The sequence below is a fragment of the Talpa europaea genome, assembly GCF_964194135.1.
Source record: "Talpa europaea genome assembly, chromosome: 1".
Classification (NCBI taxonomy): domain Eukaryota; kingdom Metazoa; phylum Chordata; class Mammalia; order Eulipotyphla; family Talpidae; genus Talpa; species Talpa europaea.
Genome location: NC_140073.1, coordinates 114,995,714 through 115,019,750, shown reverse-complemented (window position 1 = coordinate 115,019,750; position 24,037 = coordinate 114,995,714). Strand labels below are relative to the sequence as shown.

The 24,037-nt window shown below is 38.6% G+C and overlaps 1 protein-coding gene across 1 annotated transcript in view; it reads left to right on the top strand.

Moving 5' to 3' along the window:
• Positions 1-24,037, top strand: part of TTN (titin) — a gene marked incomplete at both ends in the record, with an annotated part of 277,818 nt that overhangs the window by 194,721 nt on the left and 59,060 nt on the right. The window contains 37 exon segments of the mRNA XM_084258850.1: positions 121-420; positions 533-835; positions 930-1,295; positions 1,598-1,900; positions 2,029-2,328; positions 2,797-3,093; positions 3,198-3,482; positions 3,569-3,862; positions 5,193-5,492; positions 5,607-5,915; positions 6,011-6,201; positions 6,596-7,025; positions 8,299-8,607; positions 8,724-8,872; positions 8,972-9,004; positions 9,101-9,230; positions 9,376-9,675; positions 9,770-10,087; positions 11,024-11,320; positions 11,431-11,730; positions 12,103-12,417; positions 12,516-12,664; positions 13,115-13,265; positions 13,348-13,629; positions 15,130-15,432; positions 15,939-16,241; positions 16,336-16,617; positions 16,708-17,007; positions 17,104-17,406; positions 17,502-17,810; positions 17,924-18,205; positions 18,331-18,630; positions 18,727-19,020; positions 19,117-22,083; positions 22,388-22,708; positions 22,803-23,087; positions 23,184-23,483. Of these exon segments, the coding sequence (XP_084114976.1) occupies positions 121-420; positions 533-835; positions 930-1,295; positions 1,598-1,900; positions 2,029-2,328; positions 2,797-3,093; positions 3,198-3,482; positions 3,569-3,862; positions 5,193-5,492; positions 5,607-5,915; positions 6,011-6,201; positions 6,596-7,025; positions 8,299-8,607; positions 8,724-8,872; positions 8,972-9,004; positions 9,101-9,230; positions 9,376-9,675; positions 9,770-10,087; positions 11,024-11,320; positions 11,431-11,730; positions 12,103-12,417; positions 12,516-12,664; positions 13,115-13,265; positions 13,348-13,629; positions 15,130-15,432; positions 15,939-16,241; positions 16,336-16,617; positions 16,708-17,007; positions 17,104-17,406; positions 17,502-17,810; positions 17,924-18,205; positions 18,331-18,630; positions 18,727-19,020; positions 19,117-22,083; positions 22,388-22,708; positions 22,803-23,087; positions 23,184-23,483 (12,960 nt within the window).

The window sequence follows — 24,037 nt, the reverse complement described above, 5'->3', positions numbered from 1 at the left end:
AACACTCCACTGTAACAAAGATTATCCACCCAAAACGTGAATAGTCCCATTTAGAGAACTTGGCATGAACATGCTGACTTTTCAGATTCTGATAATAATTCTCAATTTTATTTCTAATAGGCCTACCGGGACCATGCAAAGATATTAAAGCAAGTGATGTTACTAAGACCTCTTGCAAATTAACCTGGGAACCTCCAGAATATGATGGTGGGAGCCCAATTCTTCATTATGTCCTGGAACGCAAAGAAGCTGGGAGGAAGACATATATACCGGTCATGTCTGGTGAGAACAAACTGTCTTGGACTGTAAAAGATCTCATACCAAATTGTGAATACTTCTTCCGTGTTAAAGCTGTTAACAAGATTGGTGGAGGTGAATATATTGAACTGAAAAATCCGGTCGTTGCTCAAGATGCAATAAGTAAGTTTGGGCATGGGTGTAATATAGCTAGGAATTAATGTGTGATTTCTTTTTATCTTAAAAAGATGGCTTTCACTGTATTGACAGGTTTTCTTTTTCCTTGTTCTTTCAGAGCCTCCTGATCCACCTGTAGATGTTGAGGCTCATAATCCCACAGCTGAGGCCATAACTATTACATGGAAACCACCTTTGAATGATGGAGGGAGCAAGATAATGGGTTACATCATAGAGAAGCTTGCTAAGGGTGAAGACAAATGGAAGAGATGCAATGAACACCTGGTACCAGGCTTGACCTACACAGCCAAAGGTCTTGAGGAGGGGAAAGAATACCAATTCCGAGTGCGAGCAGAAAATGCTGCTGGAATTGGTGGACCTTCTCGGGCCACTCCTCCAACCAAAGCTGTAGATCCTATCAGTAAGTTGTGTTTCATGGGGATGCCCTTGGGAATAATGTTTTGTCAAATGTTTTAACTGGAACTGAAAAACAATTATTATTTTAATCATCACAGATGCCCCAAAAGTCACTTTGAAAACAAGCCTAGAAGTGAAGCGAGGTAATGACATAGTACTTGATGCAACTATTTCTGGCTCACCTTATCCAACTATCACATGGATAAAGGATGAACAAGTTATTACACCAGAGGAAATGAAGACGCGAGCAGCACCTGTCGTTAGGAGGAAGAAGGGTGAAGTTCAGGAGGAAGAAAAACCATTTGTCCTTCCACTAACAGAGCGTTTGAGTATTGACAATAGTAAAAAAGGAGAATCTCAGCTATGTGTCAGAGATTCTGCCCGACCTGACCATGGCCTGTATATGATCAAAGCTGAAAATGACCATGGTGTTGCAAAAGCTCCTTGTGATGTCATTGTCCTGGGTAAGTAGTTAAAACTACACTTCCCAATGCAAGACAGTCTTTGCAAGAGTTTTAGTAAGACATGGAGTTTTGAAGGGAGTTAAAAGAATTGGGAAACAGCTTTGGTAAGCTAGCCTAAGTCCTATTTTTCTCCTGGTCATGTAAAAGAGATCAGGTGACCTTGTTGTTTATCAGCTGGTGTGATACAAAGATAGACAGATGTAGGGAAATTAAAAGTTATGGCAAGGAGGATACTAACATTTATACTTTCCACTGCAACTACTTCTACAGAAATGTTTAATCACTGCGATCTTTTGAATTAGATACACCGGGTCCGCCAATCAACTTGGTATTTGAAGAAATTAGGAAGAACTCAGTCCTCTGTAAATGGGAACCACCCCTTGATGATGGTGGCAGTGAAATCATAAACTACACTTTGGAAAAGAAAGACAAGACAAAACCGGACTCAGAATGGATTGCTGTCACTTCAACAGTTAGACATTGCAAATATTCAGTGCCAAAACTGATTGAAGGAAAAGAGTACCTCTTCCGCGTAAGAGCTGAAAATAGGATAGGGCCTGGACCGCCATGTGTTTCAAAGCCACTTTTAGCTAAAGATCCATTTGGTAAGTTTCCTTTAGCATCTACACTTTGCCTTTTTTATCTTATGCTTTGGCATGCACATTATAACAGCTTGTAAACTTGGATTATTTAATGATATTAGAAAATTAATGCAAATATGCTATTTTTACAGAACCACCTGATGCACCTAATAAGCCCATTGTGGAAGATGTTACCAGCAATAGTATGCTAGTGAAATGGAATGAACCAAATGATAATGGAAGCCCCATCTTAGGGTACTGGCTTGAGAAACGTGAGGTTAATAGCACACATTGGTCTCGTGTCAACAGAAGCCTTCTGAGTTCTTTGAAGACCAAAGTTGATGGCCTATTAGAAGGACTCACCTATGTCTTCAGAGTATGTGCAGAAAATGCAGCTGGACCTGGAAAGTTCAGTCCCCCTTCAGATCCCAAAACAGCACGTGATCCAATCTGTAAGTGATTCCTTGAGAAGAAATTGAGGTACAGCATGATGACTATAGTTGACTACATTATATATGTAAGAATTGTTAAGAAAGTAGCTTTTAGATCTTATCACCACAAAATAGAGTGATAATTGTGTGAGAGAATGGAGACTACCTGGCCTTATTGTGGTAATTATTTTACAATAAAGACATATATCAAATCATTATGTTCTGCACCTTAAATTTACATTATATGCCATTAATATCTCAATAAAGCAAGAAAAATCAAATGAAGTGGTAGCAATAACTATAGACACAAATATTGAGGCTGCAATGTAACAATTTAAACATCTGTATATACTCAAAAGTCTCACAAAATCGTATTTGATTATTCCTATTACATGCAATGCACTGAAAAAAAGAAAGTGAGATAGAGTAAGCTATATATACTTTTAAACTACCAGTGCGTTCTGATTCGTGTATCTGCATTCTTTCTAGCTCCACCTGGACCTCCTGTCCCAAGAGTGTCTGACACAAGTACTACAACTATTGACCTAGAATGGGAACCTCCAGCTTTCAATGGGGGTGGGGAGATTATTGGCTACTTTGTCGATAAGCAGCTAGTTGGCACAAATGAATGGTCACGCTGCACAGAGAAGATGATCAAGGTCCGTCAGTTTACTGTCAAAGATATCCGAGAAGGTGCCGATTACAAACTTCGCGTGAGTGCCGTCAATGCTGCGGGTGAAGGACCACCTGGAGAGACACAACCTGTTACTGTGGCTGAACCACTAGGTACTTAAAAGTCATATAAATTAAACAAAATTATGGACCCTTTCCCAGAATAGTGTTTTCCCCCATCTTCCTTAGGCTAATATATGACTATTCTCTTTCAACAGAGCCTCCAACTGTGGAACTAGATGTTTCTGTCAAGGGTGGAATACAAATAATGGCTGGGAAGACTCTTAGAATTCCAGCTGAGATAACGGGCCGTCCAGTGCCTACGAGAGTATGGACCATAGAAGAAGGGGAGCTGGATAAAGACCGTGTCGTAATAGAGAACGTTGGAACCAAATCTGAACTAATTATCAAGGATGCATTAAGAAAAGATCATGGCAGATATCTGATTACAGCTACCAACAGCTGTGGGTCCAAATTTGCTGCAGTCAGGGTAGAAGTTTTTGGTAAGGAACATTCCGTGAATTTTCATAAGGTTTTCAAAGTGATACTATCTTATTACATTGATTCCACTGTCATTTTAATTTTTCAGATGTCCCTGGTCCAGTTCTTGACTTAAAGCCTGTTGTAACAAACAGAAAGATGTGCTTGCTTAACTGGTCTGATCCAGCAGATGATGGAGGAAGTGAAATCACAGGCTTTATTATTGAAAGAAAAGAGGCCAAGATGCACACTTGGAGACAACCAATAGAGACTGAGAGATCTAAATGTGACATCACAGGTCTCATTGAGGGACAAGAATATAAATTCCGTGTTATTGCCAAAAACAAGTTTGGCTGCGGTCCTCCTGTTGAAATAGGACCAATTCTTGCAGTTGATCCACTAGGTAAAAAGGTTTTCATTATCTTCATAAAGTAAATAGTCTTATTGCCTTTGCTTCTAGTTATGTCATTTATTTACCCAGTTTTATGGCTTCAGACTCCCAATAATCTAGAGATCTGTTAGCTATAGGCCTATAGCTAGTGAATAATAAGAAAAGTTTATCAACGATCTACTAGCAACCTTAAAGATGCCACATTTACTATAATTTCAATGTAATTTTTTGGCTTACTATAAATTTTACACAATAAAATCCATACATGGTTTTGTGTACTGAAAAACCTCCACTGTGGCTTAGCAATACAAAAAAAACGGCTTAGTAATATGAAAAGTTTGTAAAAAAAAAAAATACACGGGAGTACTGAATCTAATAGTAGTCACTCAAGAGAGTTTTTGGTTTTGAAAAATTGCAGGAGAGATAACAGCCAATGAATAAATGTGTTTGACTTCTTTTAGTCTTCAAGTACTCCCTACAATGAATGGATATGGGAGCCCAAAACTAGAAAGGCCACCAAAGAATAAAAAACTAACCAAAGGAAATGGCTTTGACCAATATGAACAAATATGAAACCCTAAAATGGCACATACTTGGTAATTCACAGTGACACCCATCAGAGAAAATAATCTTTCAGGATGACCATTCCCCAAGAAAAATGAAATTATTCTTCCCCTACCACCACCACCGCAAAAAAGAAATTATACCTTATACCACAGCTATCATGATGTCAATGATAGCTCATGTTGTTCCAGCAGTATCAACAAAGCTGGGCTTCCACTACAAAGCTCTATTTCTGGTCATAATAAGTCAACAAGCAAAGATTGAGTGAAGTTTCACTATTGAAAGCTTATTCTTTCAGTTTTGACCTTCAGGACCCAAAACCACAGCAGCACCACATAAATTCTCTTTCCACCCCATTTTAAAACCACACTTGAGGCAACATAACTCAAAGTGTGTTCAATAGATGCAGCTGCTATCTGTCAATAAAAAAGGAAACACTGTCTCAGCTGGTCATTCAAAGCATGCAGATCTACTCTCATAGGATTAGAAACTTTCCCAATGACAGAGGTAAAATGTCTAAAATGCTGAATATAGAAAGCATACATGCCTCTTAATTTATTTTTAATCAATTATCTTCACTATGAATTTTACTAAGGAAAATTCTGCCTGTGTGAATGCCTATAATTCTGGTAGCTAAGATGTTTTGAGAAGAACTTTAAAGAAGGATATAAGATTATGCCAAAGAGAAGCCCTTGTGTCACATAATTAATTGAAGTGCAATGTTGTATCTTCTATGAATATTTATGTCATACTTATTTCTATTTGCCTTTGGTGACAGGTCCTCCAACAGCTCCTGAGAGGCTCACATATACAGAAAGGACAAAGACCACTATCACCCTGGACTGGAAGGAACCCCGCAGTGACGGTGGAAGTCCCATCCAAGGCTATATCATTGAAAAACGGCGTCACGACAAACCTGACTTTGAAAGAGTTAACACGAGACTCTGCCCAACCACGTCTTTTACAGTTGAAAATCTCGATGAACACCAAATGTACGAGTTCCGTGTCAAAGCTGTCAATGCAGTTGGTGAAAGTGAACCATCCCTGCCTCTAAATGTCGTCATTCAAGATGATGAAGGTGTGGAATCTGAACATAATTATTTCAATGCTCTTTAAAGTGCTGTCTTTACTTCATAGGTTGAGCGAACATCTTTGATTTTGCTATTTTTTTCTCTTTCCCTTCTCTTTGTAGTGCCTCCAAACATTAAGTTACGCTTGTCTGTTCGAGGGGACACTATCAAAGTCAAAGCAGGAGAACCCGTTAACATCCCTGCAGATGTGACAGGACTTCCCATGCCTAAGATTGAGTGGTCCAAAAACGATACTGTGATTGAAAAACCCACCGATGCACTTAAGATAACCAAGGAAGAAGTATCCAGAAATGAGGCAAAGACTGAAGTTATCATCCCCAAAGCAGTTCGGGAAGACAAAGGCACTTATACAATTACTGCTTCCAATCGCCTTGGCTCAGTGTTCCGAAATGTTCATGTTGAAGTATATGGTAAATGACAAGCTTTCTTATATCAAAACAAAATCCATTTTCTGTTAAGATTTGCCTTCTCAGTCTCAATGCTGAATGCTGTTGTTTCTTTCCAGATCGTCCATCCCCACCAAGAAATCTTGCTGTTACTGACATTAAAGCTGAATCTTGCTACTTGACATGGGATGCCCCTCTGGACAATGGTGGCAGTGAAATCACCCATTACATCATTGACAAACGTGATGCAAGTAGGAAGAAAAGTGAATGGGAGGAAGTCACCAATACTGCTGTAGAGAGGAGATATGGGGTAAATAACCTCTTCTAATTATTTTCTTATGCACATTAAAAGAATATGACTAAATTAACACCATTCTAGAATAACCTTGGAATTTAATGATTAAGCTCAAAAACATACACAAGAAAATTTATTGTAGTTTTTAGCATCACACCTAAGGTCACTTAGTAAGTACTATTTGATACACAGATTCTTTTTTACTGAAGAGATCCATTATTAGGTGCAATAAATTTATATATTCTCATGTCACAAGCCTTTCTCCATGTTTTAGCTATGCAATTTGAGCCTCTATTTATTTCATTTTATAGAATAACTGTCGTGGTCATCCTACCAAAATTAACTGAATTTTAAAATAAGTGAAAATTGCATAAGTGTATTTTTTAATTATTATTCTTTTGATTTCTAGATCTGGAAACTTATCCCCAATGGTCAGTATGAATTCCGAGTTAGGGCAGTGAATAAATATGGAACCAGTGATGAATGCAAATCAGATAAAGTGGTCATTCAAGATCCTTACCGCCTTCCTGGACCACCAGGAAAACCAAAAGTTTTGGAGCGCACCAAAGGGTCAATGCTAGTGAGCTGGACTCCTCCTTTGGACAATGGTGGTTCTCCAATTACTGGCTACTGGCTAGAGAAGAGAGAAGAAGGTGGTTCCTACTGGTCACGCGTTAGCCGAGCTCCGATAACCAAAGTAGGATTGAAAGGTGTAGAATTTAACGTTCCCCGTCTGATCGAAGGTGTTAAATACCAGTTCAGAGCAATGGCAATAAATGCTGCAGGAATTGGTCCACCTAGTGAACCATCAGACCCAGCTGTGGCAGGAGATCCCATATGTAAGTATACTTCTGCTTCTGGGGTTCACTTTTAAGAGTAAAGGCACTAAATGGATAAATCTGCTCTTAAATATCTTGTTTTTCTGTGCCAATCAATTCATTAAAGTAAAAAGGTTTTGATTTACATAGAGTTCAGAAGTATGTGTGCATTTGTGTGTGTATATATATAACTGCATACATGTATCTGTATATGTATCTATACATACATGTATGTATGTATATATAAACCATGTAATTTTTAAACTCTTGGAGGAAACCTAGCATTTTACAAGGGCTCACAATAATAAAAACCCTGGACCATAAATTCCTCTGTTCCCACACCTTATATAAAGCTCTATCTCATTAGATACTGTGGAAATTATCTCCCTCACTAAACAGTTAGGTCCTCCAGTAAGTATAACAAAAAAGCAAATGTTGCTAAATTTTCAATAAAATTTATTGAATAAGGATATGAGATTCTCATACTTTGTCTGTGAGGTTAACTAAAAGGAGAAAATTTTTCTGAAAGATCTATGAGCGTATCAACTCAAAAATTAAAGTACCATAGCCTGAATGACTAATTCTGCTTGCTACATCATATATTTTACTTGATTCTCTGTAGGGAAAAAAAATGCAATGCCTTGTTAAAAAGAAGACTTAAAATACTCTAGTTTCTACATGGAGCACATTATATAAAATGAAGTAGTCATTCATTCATTCAACAAAGTAGTATTGGCCATGTGCTATGTACAATGTGTACAAAGGAAGAACTTTGACTAAAAAGACAAAATTTAAAAATTTCTGTAATTGTAAAATGCTGTCATAAGTGAAAAGGACAGTTATGTGATTATTGTAGACTTTGTCCCTGCCCCTAGAGACTATTAAGATTAGTTCAGAGGTTTACCAATTAATGATGAAATAATTTTTCATTTTACTCTTATGGTAAATTAAATTAAAACTATAGTGGAAAATATTGCAGGATTTCTTTAAAAGGATCTCAAAAGTAAATTCACTCTCTACAAATCATGTGTAGATAGAATATAGACCTATCTAGAGATAATGAGTAATCTTTCTAATCCCATTTAGTTGTTTGCTCTTTGCTGTGTTAACGCTAAATAAAAATAGACTATTCATCCATTTCTCTTCTCCAGAAGGTAGTTTATTCTTTTGAAAGTCTTATTTTAATATTATCATAGATTAAAAATAAAATATGCTCATCCAGAAGATTCTTATGGTATATAAATCTAGCATTCCATCGAGTTCAAAATTTGTTTTTTTTTTTTTTTTAAATCAGATCCACCTGGGCCACCTTCGTGCCCAGAAGTCAAAGATAAAACAAAGTCAAGCATCTCATTAGCATGGAAACCTCCAGCTAAAGATGGTGGCAGTCCAATCAAAGGCTATATTGTAGAAATGCAAGAAGAAGGCACCACTGATTGGAAAAAAGTAAATGACCCAGACAAACTTATAACTACCTGTGAATGTGTGGTACCTAATTTGAAAGAACTCAGGAAGTACAGATTCAGAGTGAAAGCTGTCAATGATGCTGGTGAATCTGAACCAAGTGGTACTACTGGAGAGATCCCTTGCACAGATATTCAAGGTACCAGTGCTTATTCCATTTTGATTTTATTATGACATAGAATTTACTGAAGATATGTCAATTACTTTTTTGAAAAAGGGAAGTTAAATGTTAACATACTGTTCATGGTCTTACAGAGGTACCAGAAGTTTTTATTGACATCGGAGCACAAGACTGTCTGGTTTGTCAAGCTGGCTCACAGATTAAGATTCCTGCTGTCATCAAGGGACGCCCAACACCAAGATCATCTTGGGAATTTGATGGGAAAGCACCTAAGGCAGTGAAGGTAAAAAATATACATGTATATGGAAATTATACTTCTCCATGTTTCCTGTTGAATCACTATCAGGCATAATGACATCATGACTATTTTCTTTTTTGATAGGATGGAGTTCATGATATACCTGAGGATGCACAGGTAAAGAGAAAATATTTTTGAAATAACTCAAAATATGGTTGACTTCAATACTGCTATTATTTTATTCAATGTATGACTGCTATTTTCTTTATACAGCTGGAGACTGCTGAAAACTCATCAGTAATTATTATTCCTGAGTGCAAACGATCTCACTCAGGCAAATACAGCATCACAGCCAAGAATAAAGCAGGACAAAAGACTGCAAGTTGCAGAGTTAAAGTCATGGGTAAGAAAGACTTATAAAGTTATCATGGACTAAGAACAAATTATTTTAAACAAAAATAGCATTGTTGCATCTCCAGTGGCACAATCAGTTAACATGCAGTACTTATAAAAATAGCACTGTTTACATTCTGATTTATATCCAACAGATGTACCAGGGCCACCCAAAGATCTGAAAGTCAGTGACATCACAAGGGGTAGTTGCAGACTTTCATGGAAGATTCCAGATGATGATGGAGGAGACAGGATCAAAGGCTATGTTATTGAGAAGAAGACTATCGATGGAAAAGCCTGGACTAAAGTCAATCCAAACTGTGGAAGCACATCATTTGTTGTTCCTGATCTCATCTCTGAACAGCAGTACTTCTTCCGCGTGCGTGCAGAAAACCGTTTTGGTGTTGGCCCACCTGCAGAAACCATTCAGAGGACCACTGCCAGAGATCCAATATGTAAGCTTTAAAATCCAAGATTAAAATAGTTTCTCCTACTTAAGATATATTGTTATAAAACAATGCTTACTACTTCTTTTAATTATTTTTAAAGTTCCTCCTGATCCCCCTATTAAACTCAAGATGGGCCTCATAACAAAGAACACTGTACATTTGTCATGGAAACCCCCCAAGAATGATGGGGGCTCTCCTGTCACCCACTATATTGTTGAGTGCCTCGCATGGGACCCTACCGGGACAAAGAAGGAAGCATGGAGACAGTGCAATAGGCGTGATGTGGAGGAACTAGAGTTTACCGTTGAGGACTTGGTCGAAGGTGGGGAATACGAATTCCGAGTCAAAGCTGTCAATGCTGCCGGAGTCAGCAAGCCTTCAGCCACTGTTGGCCCTGTGATTATCAAAGACCAGACTTGTAAGTGCCAACATATTAACAGCGAATGTTCTCTCAATACAGCCCCAAATCAAAATATCAGGAAGCTACAATGGGTTGTGTGTGAACATGGGCACATTTCTCAACCACTCATTCCTTCAACTTCCACAGAATAATCAATTTTCTTATATGTCACCTTTCCTTTATTTAAATTATGTGCTGTTTGGAATTTCCTTATTATTATCTTTTCCATGGCAGGCTGTTTTACCTCTCCAATGTTAAAGCAGTTTTTCTGCGTGTTCTTCAAAACCAGTTATTTGCTCAGCAATGGTTAAGACCCATATTTCTTCCACAATCAAATCCTTTTCCTCTCTTTAATACGTACACCAGTTTAATAGATAAAATATGTGCATAAATAAGACATATACATAAATAGGGTGATAATTCTTCTAATTATTGTTACCATCATTACATTATGTATTTGTTCACTTCTCTCTTCAAAAATTAATGGCTGTAGTCATTACCCTCTTTGCATATTCTTATACAAAATTCATTCTTATTCAAAAACATTATTTTGCCTCTACTAGAAATTATATTTTTAAAAGGAAAACTTATCTCACGATGAAAATAATGGGTCCCCTTGTAAGTACATAAACATTAAATGCCATGTCATGACAGAATCCCAAACCTAAATGACTACAGTCTTTACTTCTGTCTGTCTTTTGGTCAGAATATCAACATGCATAAGCAATAGCTGTATCTGCGCTAGCTGACACGAAGCCACATATATCCAATAAAAGATGACTACATCTAGCCATTCCCCAAACCAGTATCCTAGTATTAAAGATAGATCTGTTCTTTATATTAGGGTGCACTAAAAATATATAATTAGAGCAACCTTTTGAATTCTTTAAATTCCATTTTCTATCTGTTAGTGCTTTCTGTTCCTAATGACAATTTTTTTCCTTCATAATCTAGGTCCACCATCAATTGAGCTAAAAGAATTCATGGAGGTTGAAGAAGGAACTGACGTCAACATTGTGGCCAAAATTAAAGGTGTGCCATTCCCAACACTGACGTGGTTTAAAGCCCCGCCAAAGAAGCCTGACAAGAAAGAACCTATTGTCTATGACACCCATGTCAACAAACTTGTGGTGGACGATACTTGTACCTTAGTGATTCCACAGTCTCGCAGGAGTGACACTGCCTTATATACCATCACAGCCGTGAATAATCTGGGAACAGCATCAAAGGAGATGAGACTGAATGTCCTTGGTAATGAATACATGGTCTTATTAAAACTATGTGTTTTTCTGTTCATACACATAATATTTGACTTTAAAAATCACTCAACTAATAAATTTTCCTTTTCAACACCATTTTAGGTCGTCCTGGACCTCCAGTGGGACCAATAAAGTTTGAATCTATTACAGCAGATCAAATGACGTTGTCTTGGCTTCCACCTCTAGATGATGGTGGGTCTAAAATTACAAACTATGTAATTGAGAAAAGAGAAGCTAACAGGAAGACCTGGGTGCGGGTTTCCAGTGATCCAAAAGAGTGTACGTACACAATTCCCAAATTGCTGGAAGGCCATCAATATGAATTCCGAATCATGGCCCAGAATAAATATGGCATTGGGGAGCCTCTTGACAGTGAACCAGAGACAGCAAGAAATCTCTTCTGTAAGTAGATGTGTTTCACATACTAAGTCATTCCTATTTGTGTTTGTCATAATTTCTTTTTTTAAAAAGATTTATTCATTTATGCATACAAGAGCTGGGGCAAAGGCCAGAGATGAGGGGGGTGAGAGGATTCACCAGAGACAGAGTGGGGAACAGAACAGGAAGATTGACCAAAGTACATTGCTGAGGGGAGCAGTAGGTGAGTCAGGAGAGGTCTGCTGTGCCATGTGGGTTGCTCTCTGGCCGGCCGGAGATCGAACTCATGCTGCAGAGGCTGCGGATTTCTTCATAGTGCAGTGCTTAACCCCTTGCACCCCCAGGGAGACCCTGTCATAATTTCTTATAAACCAATGTGATTTTATTTTCCCACAGCTGTTCCTGGACCACCAGATAAGCCAACAGTGAGCAATGTTACTCGGAATGCCATGACTGTCAACTGGGAAGAGCCAGAATATGATGGAGGCTCTCCTGTGACAGGATACTGGCTAGAAATGAAAGACACCACTTCAAAGAGGTGGAAGAGAGTTAACCGAGATCCTATCAGAGCTATGACTTTGGGTGTTTCTTATAAAGTGACTGGGCTTATAGAAGGTTATGATTATCAATTCCGTGTATATGCAATCAACGCTGCTGGTGTGGGCCCAGCAAGTCTGCCATCAGACCCCATCACTGCTAGAGATCCAACTGGTAAACCTTGAAATCATTTCCTTTTTTTTTTTTAAATTTTATTTCTAAAGAGTCACATTGAAGAGTCAAGAATACTAATATGTCCTGCTTCTTTCCAGTCCCTCCTGGCCCTCCATTTCCCAAAGTCACAGACTGGACTAAGTCATCTGCAGATTTGGAGTGGTCTCCTCCACTCAAAGATGGTGGATCCAAAATAACTGGATATATTGTCGAGTATAAAGAAGAAGGAAAAGAAGAATGGGAAAAGGTAACTAACACGTGACTTTATATAAATGTAAATGTGAGGGTAGTTATCCTCAACCTCATTCACTTTTATGTCTTTTAGATAAAAAAATCAGAAAAATTACATAATTATAACAGATAATCTAAAAATCTATTATGTCAAAAACTAATAAAAAGTTAAGTCACATTATTGTTAATTTACCTTTTGGTTATAAATCCTGAAAGAGTAGAATAAATGGAAGAGCACAGGTTTTGTTTTGTTTTTTTTTTAATCATTTCATAATAATTTTAAAACATAACCCTGGCAAGGTAATCTGTCAGTGTTTACCTATAATACCTGATCCCAGAAACCTAAACTAGCAACAGTTTTCCCAAAGAGAATTAAATGTGCTGCGGGTTATGCTTTAGAAAGCTATTAAAACAAAAAGCTAGAAAGAACTATTCCAATTTCATAATGCCTATGATTTTTCCCTAGGCTAAAGATAAAGAAGTGAGAGGAACAAAACTTGTTGTGACAGGATTAAAAGAAGGTGCATTCTACAAATTCCGAGTTAGAGCAGTCAATATCGCTGGCATTGGAGAACCTGGAGAAGTCACAGATGCCATTGAGATGAAGGACAGGATTGGTAATTATTTATACTTCTACTATTCTTTTAATATGTATGTTTTGGACTGAAAATGAAAATCACATTATCAATTGTTTTCCAGTTCTACCTGACCTTCAGCTGGATGCCAGCGTCAAAGACAGAATCGTAGTCCACGCTGGAGGGGTGATTCGGATCATTGCCTATGTGTCTGGAAAGCCTACTCCAACTGTCACCTGGAGCATGAATGAAAAAGCACTACCTCAAGAAGCTGCCATTGAGAGCACAGCCATTAGCTCGTCCATGGTCATTAAGAACTGCCAGCGGAGCCACCAGGGCATCTATTCTCTTCTTGCCAAAAATGAAGCGGGAGAAAGAAAGAAGACAATTATCGTGGATGTATTAGGTAAATAAATTCAGTTTGTGATGCAACTTTTAAAATGAACATTTTTATTACAACTTCAACAAAGTTATATCAGAATAAAACTATGTTACAAACATTTTGGAAAATGACAAAAATCACCCTCAATCCCATTGACCACTACTAGCATTTTTTAAAATTATCCCACATATATTTGATATGGTTGTAGTCTGACAATATATAGTAATTTCTATGCTACTTTTTTATATAATATGCATTTACTACACATTATGTAGTTTTCATAAAAGCAAGTGTACTACAAATGCACATGAATGTTTAAAATTTCTTAATGTTAACCTTTTTCACATCATAGGGCCATATCCTTATTTACTAATTATAATAATAAGACAGAAATTTCTTGAAGTGTTTGAGTGTTCTAACTGAAGAAAGCCATCTTACTTGGTTAGCAATATTGCATTCCTAGTCACTGTGCAGAGAGTTGACTCCACATGACTTTTTCATGACTCTCACTGGCTGCTTTTATACAGTGATTTGCTCAGAATAGAAGCCCTCCCACTCATATTTCTCTCTCAGCATGTCTCTAAGCCTAGTCATACCCCCAAAAGCCATAGATTCTATGAGAAAATAACCTGTTCTCTACTGAACATAATTAATGTTATTAAAACCAGTTATGCTTCTACTCATGAAAATGGCAAAGGAAAAAGATTTCACCGAGCAATGGTCCTACAAGATTTAGATTTGTTTCAAGCTCTTAAACATCCTCTTGCCAAATGACTTTAATTTGAAAGTTCTGGCATAAATTCCAAATCCTCAAAAGTCATATGCAATTTGATGCCTTCTGTATTGCTCATTGATGCTCTAGATTTTCAGGAAAAAACACACACACACACACACACACACACAAAACCTCCCTTTTTCCTCTCTGGAGAGTAACTAGACACCAAAAAAATGTCCAGGCCACCCCTCACCCCTCTCCTGCCTTCCACTGTGTGTTTTCCTCCCAGCAGCTCCCTCCTACCTGACCCACATATAACCAAACACACCAAAAAAAAAAAAAAAAAAAATTGCTAATTCCTTCAATTTCTACTCAAACCAGTAACTGCTGCAAACTTGCTGTATTAAAAAAATGGTTGGATATGAATACCCAGGCGAAATACAACTCAATTAGCAAAATATTTTCTTCATGACATTATCTCCTTTTAAAATAGAGGATAACAGTGGACTCCCTGGTGGCCTAGGGGCCCTCCGTGGAGTCCTGAGTTCAGTCCTAGGAGCTAACCCACATGGCACAGCAGACCTCTCCTCTTTTGTCCTTAACAGTGTGTTTCAGTAGATCTGCCTGTTCTGCTCCCCACTCTGTCTCTGGTGAATCCTCTCATACTTGCACCTCTAGCCTATACCCTAGTTCTTCTATGCCAAAATAAATAAAATCTTTAAGGGGAAAAAAAAAAAGAGGATAACAAATATTGAGTTCTGTAATTCACTGTACACAAACTACAAGAAATTGTTTCTTCTTATTTCCAGATGTCCCAGGTCCTGTTGGAACACCTTTCCTGCCTGACAACCTAACCAATGATTCCTGCAAGCTGACATGGTTTTCTCCAGAAGATGACGGAGGTTCTCCAATCACCAATTATGTCATTGAAAAGCGGGAAGCTGACCGCAAAGCATGGACCCCAGTGACATGTACAGTTACCCGACAAAATGCTACTGTCCAGGGCCTCATTCAAGGAAAAGCCTACTTTTTCAGAATTGCAGCTGAAAATAGTATTGGCAGGGGCCCATATGTCGAGACACCACATGAACTTGTCATCAGAGATCCAATAAGTAAGTACAGTTTAAAACAATTTCATTCTTAAACAGATCTTCATTCATTTAGCAAAAGATTATGGTGACAAAATATGTGTATAAATGCCACACATTTCATTTAATTGATAAGCATTCTTTAGACAATTACTTATCTAACATTCATAGTATGTAAATATGATTGTGAAAGATATTTTGGGTATACATCAAACCTTCTATGTATACCACCCTGATTTGTTTTTAATTGCTCAATGACATAAATAGAAACTGAGGTATTGTCCTAGCTCTAAAACTACCAATTCTGGAGAACTTTCCTAAATTATTTGGCCTCAATAAACCTCTATTTCCTCATCTGTCAGAGGAAACTAGTTTGTGTTGGGCTCTAATAGTTCAACAGTGAGATCTCTTTTGTTGCTAATCAAAGCAGATGGTTGATTACTTAAATGCAATCCTCAAAAAATATTATTTACCTTATTATATTATTGACAAACATTTTCATCACTGTAATTCCATACTTACACTTACAGCTGTACCAGAACGTCCAGAAGACCTGGAAGTCAAAGAAGTTACCAAAAATTCTGTTTCTCTCACTTGGAATCCGCCGAAGTATGACGGTGGATCAGAAATTATTAACTATGTCCTAGAAAGCCGTCTTATTGGAACTGAGAAGTTCCACAGAGTTACAGAGGACAACTTGCTCAGCAGAAAATACACCGTTAAAGGCTTAAAAGAAGGTGATACCTATGAGTATCGTGTCAGCGCCGTCAATATCGTTGGACAAGGCAAACCATCATTTTGCACCAAGCCAATCACTTGCAAGGATGAACTGGGTATGTGTCTAATGTTGTTTATACTTTGAAAAGTAAGTAGATGTATCATAAGTCATCAGTAAAACTGACTTGCTTTTATAATTACAAATTTCAGCTCCTCCAACACTTGAACTCGACTTCAGAGATAAACTCACAGTTCGAGTTGGTGAAGCTTTTGCCCTCACTGGTCGCTACTCAGGCAAACCAAAGCCCAAGGTTACTTGGTTTAAAGATGAAGCTGATGTGCTAGAAGATGATCGCACTCAAATAAAGACCACTCCAACAACACTGGCTCTAGAGAAGACCAAAGCCAAACGTTCAGATTCTGGCAAATACTCTGTGGTCGTAGAGAATAGTACAGGCTCTAGGAAAGGTTTCTGTCAAGTGAATGTTGTTGGTAAGTATTACTTAGCAAAAAGAATAGATATTCTGTTATTTCCAAGCAAGAGTGGAAACATTTTTTTGCTGTGTGTTTTTTTTCCTGCAGATCGTCCTGGCCCACCAGTAGGACCAGTTATTTTTGATGAGGTGACCAAAGATCACATGGTTATCTCATGGAAGCCACCTTTAGATGATGGGGGAAGTGAAATTACCAATTATATTATTGAGAAGCAGGAGGTGGGGAAAGACATTTGGCTGCCTGTGACATCTGCAAGTGCTAAACCAACATGCAAGGTTTCCAAGCTGCTTGAAGGAAAAGATTATATTTTCCGAATATATGCTGAAAATCTATATGGAATAAGTGATCCTCTGGTGTCTGATTCAATGAAAGCCAGAGATCGTTTCAGTATGCATTTCATTTCTTTTTAATAATTCAATGTTTGGTATTGTTAATAGAAAGAATTACATTTCTAACACATCTTGCTAACATTTGTTATCACAGAGGTTCCTGATGCTCCTAATCAGCCAATTGTTACAGAAGTTACCAAAGACTCTGCACTAGTAACTTGGAACAAGCCCCATGATGGAGGAAAGCCCATCACCAACTACATCTTGGAAAAGAGGGAAACTATGTCTAAACGATGGGCTAGGGTGACCAAAGAGCCTATCCATCCATACACTAAATTTAGAGTCCCCGATCTTCTAGAAGGGTGTCAATATGAATTCCGGGTTTCTGCAGAAAATGAAATTGGTATTGGAGATCCAAGCCCACCATCCAAACCAGTCTTTGCTAAAGATCCAATCGGTATAGTATTAAAGTACTCAACATTTATATTACCTAATTTTGTTTTCAGCTATATGCTAATGCTTTTTTGGTTTCTTTTTTCTTTTATTGTGTAGCTAAACCAAGTCCACCTATAAATCCTGAAGCAATAGACACAACATGTAATTCAGTTGATCTAACTTGGCAACCACCACGTCATGATGGTGGGAGCAAGATTCTGGGTTATATTGTTGAGTACCAGAAAGTTGGAGATGACGAATGGAGAAGAGCCAATCACATTCCCGAGTCATGTCCTGAAACTAATTATAAAGTCACCGGTCTTCGGGATGGTCAAACCTATAAGTTCAGAGTACTGGCAGTCAATGAAGCTGGCGAATCGGATCCAGCTCATGTTCCTGAGCCAGTGCTAGTAAAAGACAGACTTGGTGAGTAAAATATTCTCAACTGCACTCACAAGGAAGATAGGTGTCTCATTACATAGGCTTACTTATAAAATAGAGTAACAAATCAAATCTGAAAATTCTGTTCTTTATTCTAGAACCCCCTGAGTTGATTCTTGATGCCAACATGGCAAGAGAACAACACATTAAAGTTGGTGATACTCTGAGACTTAGTGCCATCATCAAAGGAGTGCCATTTCCAAAAGTAACTTGGAAAAAAGAAGACAGAGAGGCTCCAACGAAAGCAAGAATTGATGTTACTCCAGTTGGCAGCAAACTTGAAATTCGTAATGCTGCCCATGAAGATGGTGGAACTTATTCCTTAACAGTGGAGAATCCAGCTGGTTCAAAAACTGTCTCAGTAAAAGTTCTTGTATTGGGTAAGATTTTATATTTATGATGTACTTAAGGTATATAATAGCATATGAAAAATAAAGTTCGATATATTTTGAGGTCTTATCTGAATTAAAACACTTTTATAACTACATTATTTAACACGTTTCAGATAAGCCTGGGCCACCTAGAGATCTGGAAGTCAGTGAAATTAGGAAAGATTCTTGTTACCTGACTTGGAAGGAACCACTGGATGATGGTGGTTCTGTTGTTACCAACTATGTGGTTGAGAGGAGAGATGTTGCCACTGGCCAGTGGGCACCGCTTTCAACTACATCAAAGAAAAAGAGTCACTGGGCAAAACACCTTAATGAAGGCAATCAGTATCTCTTCCGAGTTGCTGCTGAGAACCAGTATGGACGTGGTCCTTTTGTTGAAACACCTAAACCCATCAAGGCTCTGGATCCTCTACGTAAGTTGCTTTCTCTGGATTAAAAAAAAAAAAAAAGTATTGTTTGACTGTCTTTGAGAATATTACTAATTCATCATAATTTCTTATATTGAAAAGAACCCCCAGGGCCACCCAAGGACCTACACCATGTAGATGTGGACAAGACCGAAGTCTCCCTGGTTTGGAATAAGCCAGATCGTGATGGTGGCTCTCCAATCACTGGATATTTGGTGGAATATCAAGAAGACGGCACCCAAGACTGGATCAAGTTCAAGACTGTGCCAAATTTAGATTGTGTTGTTACTGGACTACAACAAGGAAAGATCTATAAATTCCGTGTCAGAGCTGAAAATATTGTAGGTCTTGGGCTTCCTGACACAACTATCCCAATAGAATGTCAAGAAAAGCTAGGTAACTTTTGTAACAGTGTTATTATCATTTTAATTCTTTTTAAAATGATTCGCATTATAGAAATGAAAATTTAATTTCCACATGTTTAATTTCCAGTGCCTCCATCTGTGGAGCTAGATTTGAAGTTAATCGAAGGCCTTGTGGTAAAAGCGGGAACGACAGTCAGATTCCCTGCCATCATAAGAGGTGTACCTGTTCCTACTGCAAAGTGGACAACCGATGGGAGTGAGATTAAAACAGACGAACACTACAAAGTAGAAACTGACAATTACTCATCAGTACTTACCATTAAGGACTGCTTAAGGAGAGACACTGGAGAATATCAAATCACAGTTTCCAATGCAGCTGGAAGCAAAACAGTAGCTGCACATCTTACTGTTCTTGATGTTCCAGGTCCACCTACAGGTCCTATTAATATTCTGGATGTTACTCCTGAATACATGACTATCTCTTGGCTGCCACCTCGGGATGATGGAGGAACCCCTGTGATAAATTATATTGTTGAGAAAAAAGATACAAGGAAAGACACATGGGGTGTTGTCTCTGCAGGATGCAGTAAGACAAAGCTGAAAATCCCACATCTGCAAAAGGGCTGTGAATACGTTTTCCGAGTTAAAGCAGAGAACAAGATGGGTATTGGTCCTCCCCTTGACTCCACACCTACTGTTGCTAAACATAAGTTTAGTCCTCCATCTCCCCCTGGTAAACCAGTGGTTACTGACATTACTGAAAATGCTGCAACAGTGTCCTGGACTCTGCCAAAATCTGATGGTGGCAGTCCAATAACTGGTTACTATGTGGAACGTCGAGAAATAACAGGCAAATGGGTGAGGGTCAACAAAACACCTATAGCTGACCTGAAGTTTAGAGTGACTGGACTCTACGAGGGAAATACATACGAGTTTAGAGTTTTCGCTGAAAATCTTGCAGGACTAAGCAATCCATCACCAAGTTCTGACCCAATAAAAGCTTGCCGGCCCATCAAGCCACCTGGACCACCTATTAATCCTAAACTGAAAGACAAGAGCAAAGACACAGCAGACTTAGTATGGACAAAGCCCCTCAGTGATGGTGGCAGCCCCATTCTAGGCTACGTAGTAGAATGCCAGAAAGCTGGCACAACACAGTGGAACAGGATTAATAAAGATGAACTCATTAGGCAATGTGCCTTCAGGGTACCTGGGCTAATTGAAGGAACTGAGTACAGATTCCGTATAAAGGCAGCTAACATTGTGGGAGAGGGAGAGCCAAGAGAACTACCAGAATCTGTAATTGCAAAGGACATCCTTCATCCTCCAGAAGTAGAACTTGATGTTACTTGTCGTGATGTTATTACTGTTAGGGTGGGCCAAACCATCCGCATTCTTGCTCGAGTTAAAGGCAGACCTGAACCAGACATAACTTGGTCCAAGGAAGGCAAGGTATTGGTCAAGGAAAAGCGAGTTGACCTAACCCATGATCTACCTCGCGTAGAGTTACAAATTAAAGAAGCTGTTAGAGCTGATCATGGCAAGTATATCATCTCAGCTAAGAACAGCAGTGGGCATGCCCAAGGTTATGCTATTGTGAATGTCCTTGATAGACCTGGACCTTGCCAGAACTTAAAGGTTAGCAGTGTAACCAAAGAGAACTGTACTATTTCTTGGGAAAACCCACTAGATAATGGTGGCTCAGAAATAACAAATTTCATAGTGGAATATCGCAAACCAAACCAGAAAGGTTGGTCAATTGTTGCTTCAGATTGCACTAAGCGATTAATCAAGGCCAATCTTTTAGCCAACAATGAATACTATTTCCGTGTTTGTGCAGAGAATAAAGTTGGTGTTGGGCCAACCATTGAAACAAAAACTCCAATCCTGGCTATTAACCCTATTGATAGACCAGGTGAGCCCGAAAACCTTCATATTGCAGATAAAGGAAAGACGTTTGTCTATCTAAAGTGGAGGCGGCCTGATTATGATGGTGGCAGCCCAAATCTCTCATATCATGTTGAGAGAAGGCCCAAGGGCTCTACTGACTGGGAAAGAGTGCATAAAGGAAGCATTAAAGAAACCCACTACATGGTTGACAACTGTGTTGAAAACCAGATTTATGAATTTAGGGTGCAAACAAAGAATGAAGGTGGGGAAAGTGACTGGGTAAGGACAGAGGAAGTCGTCGTAAAGGAAGACTTACAGAAGCCTGTGCTTGATCTGAAATTAAGTGGTGTGCTAACTGTCAAAGCAGGGGACACCATTCGACTCGAGGCAGGGGTTAGAGGCAAACCATTCCCAGAAGTTTCATGGACCAAGGACAAAGATGCTGAAGACTTAACAAGGTCACCAAGGGTCAAGATCGATACCAGTTTTGATTCATCTAAATTTTCTATGACTAAAGCAAAGCGAAGTGATGGTGGTAAATATGTAATTACGGCAACTAACACAGCTGGCAGTTTTGTGGCCTATGCCACTGTCAATGTTTTAGATAAACCTGGTCCTGTAAGAAATCTGAAAATAACTGATGTGTCCAGTGATAGGTGTACTGTTCGCTGGGATCCACCAGAGGATGATGGTGGCTGTGAAATCCAAAATTATATTCTAGAGAAATGTGAGAGCAAGCGAATGGTTTGGTCTACCTATTCTGCTAATGTCTTAATACCTAGTGCCTCAGTGACACGTCTCATAGAAGGAAATGAATATATTTTCAGAGTCCGTGCAGAAAATAAAATAGGCACAGGGCCTCCAACAGAAAGTAAACCAGTTATTGCAAAAACGAAATTTGATAAACCTGGCCGTCCTGATCCTCCCGAAGTCACTAAAGTGAGCAAAGAAGAGATGACTGTTGTTTGGAATCCACCTGAATATGATGGTGGAAAGTCCATCACCGGATACTATTTGGAGAAAAAGGAAAAACATTCCATTCGATGGGTCCCTGTTAACAAGAGTGCAATCCCTGAAAGACGTTTGAAAGTTCAGAACCTCTTCCCAGGACATGAGTACCAGTTCCGTGTCAAGGCAGAAAATGAAATCGGAATTGGAGAACCAAGCTTGCCATCAAGACCAGTGATAGCAAAAGACCCCATAGGTACGATGTTTTTGCTTTTTCTAGTACTACACCAGATTTCCATCTCAAGCACAGACATAGTAAATAAGTAAATCCATAACTTCAGAACTTCATTTTAACCAGTATTTTTCCAAATAGATATTTTACCAAATAATCTAAAACATGCAAACAATGGCAGATTCTAATTTTATGAAAGAAAATAAGCATCAGTGTTTGAGAAACTGAATAACCTATCTTGAATTAAAAAACTGCCTATATAAAACTGCACATTACAGTGTCACTAGTAGTAGTTAACCATGTGAAATTTATTCTTATACATTTTCAGAACCACCTGGTCCACCAACCAACTTCAAAGTAGTTGATACGACCAAAAGTTCTGTAACTCTCAGATGGGGGAAACCGGTATATGATGGTGGTGCACCAATAATTGGATATGTTGTGGAAATGAGACCCAAAATAGCAGATGCATCACCTGATGAAGGCTGGAAAAGGTGCAATGCTGCAGCACAACTTGTCCGCATGGAATTCACTGTTACCAGCTTGGATGAAAACCAGGAATATGAGTTCAGGGTATGTGCCCAAAACCAAGTTGGCATTGGGCGCCCTGCAGAACTAAAGGATGCCGTTAGACCTAAAGAAATCATTGGTGAGGCCCTACTTTATTGCTTGATTCACTTAACTTCTCATTTGATTTCTCCACATTCTGAAAATTCAACTAACGGTTTTCATGACACTTGCAGAACCTCCGGAGATCGATCTGGATGCCAGCATGAGAAAACTAGTCACAGTGAGAGCAGGATGCCCCATCCGTCTATTTGCCACTGTGAGAGGGCGACCAGCCCCTAAAGTCACTTGGCGAAAAGTAGGTATTGATAACGTGGTCAGAAAAGGACAAGTCGACCTGCTTGACACTATGGCCTTCCTCGTCATCCCTAATTCTACCCGTGACGACTCAGGAAAATATTCCTTAACACTTGTCAACCCAGCAGGAGAAAAGGCTGTGTTTGTGAATGTCAGAGTCCTAGGTGGGTTACTAAAATGTTTTTCCTCTTCTTCAAAAATGTGTTCATTAATAACGATGCTGAAGGGACATGCATTTATGATTTTGTGGTTCTTCACAGATACTCCTGGACCTGTGTCTGATTTAAAAGTTTCAGATGTCACTAAGACATCATGCCATGTTTCCTGGGCCCCTCCTGAAAATGACGGCGGGAGCCAAGTCACTCATTATATTGTGGAGAAGCGTGAGGCAGAGAGGAAGACTTGGTCTATAGTCACCCCAGAAGCTAAGAAAACAAGCTTCCAAGTCACCAATCTAGTCCCTGGGAATGAATATTTCTTTAGAGTAACCGCTGTCAATGAGTATGGCCCTGGCGTCCCAACGGACATCCCCAAACCAGTGCTGGCATCAGATCCTCTGAGTAAGTAATACCTTTTCCTCTTCTTTTTAACTACGGGCCCCAACTTTAGCAAGGTCAAGATACCACATTTTATTTCTCTTTTTTTCCCATAATTTTTCATTGAAGTAACACTGCAATGTAACATGATTTGTTTCTGATGTCATCATTATAAAGCAACATGTATATACTACATTAATTACACAACTAAATAACCAATTCTATACTTCACCATACATTCGACCCCTTTTACCTGATTTACCTACCTCCCTTTTCCCTTCCCAGCTGGTAAACACTAATTTGATCATATTAGTGATCATTAGTTTGTTTTTGTTTTACTCAGTGCGTGCAATTGTTTGGTTTCTCTATATATGAGTGAAATCATAGGGTGTTGATCTTTCTCTGATTTATTTCACTAAACATAATACCCTCTAGATCCCTCCACATTGTTGCAAATATCAGGATTTCATCTTGTTTATAGCTGAGTAGTATCCAATTGTGTATATATACCACATCTCCTTTACACATTCATACATTAAATGAACACTTAAATGGTTTCCAGCTCTTGAATATTATGT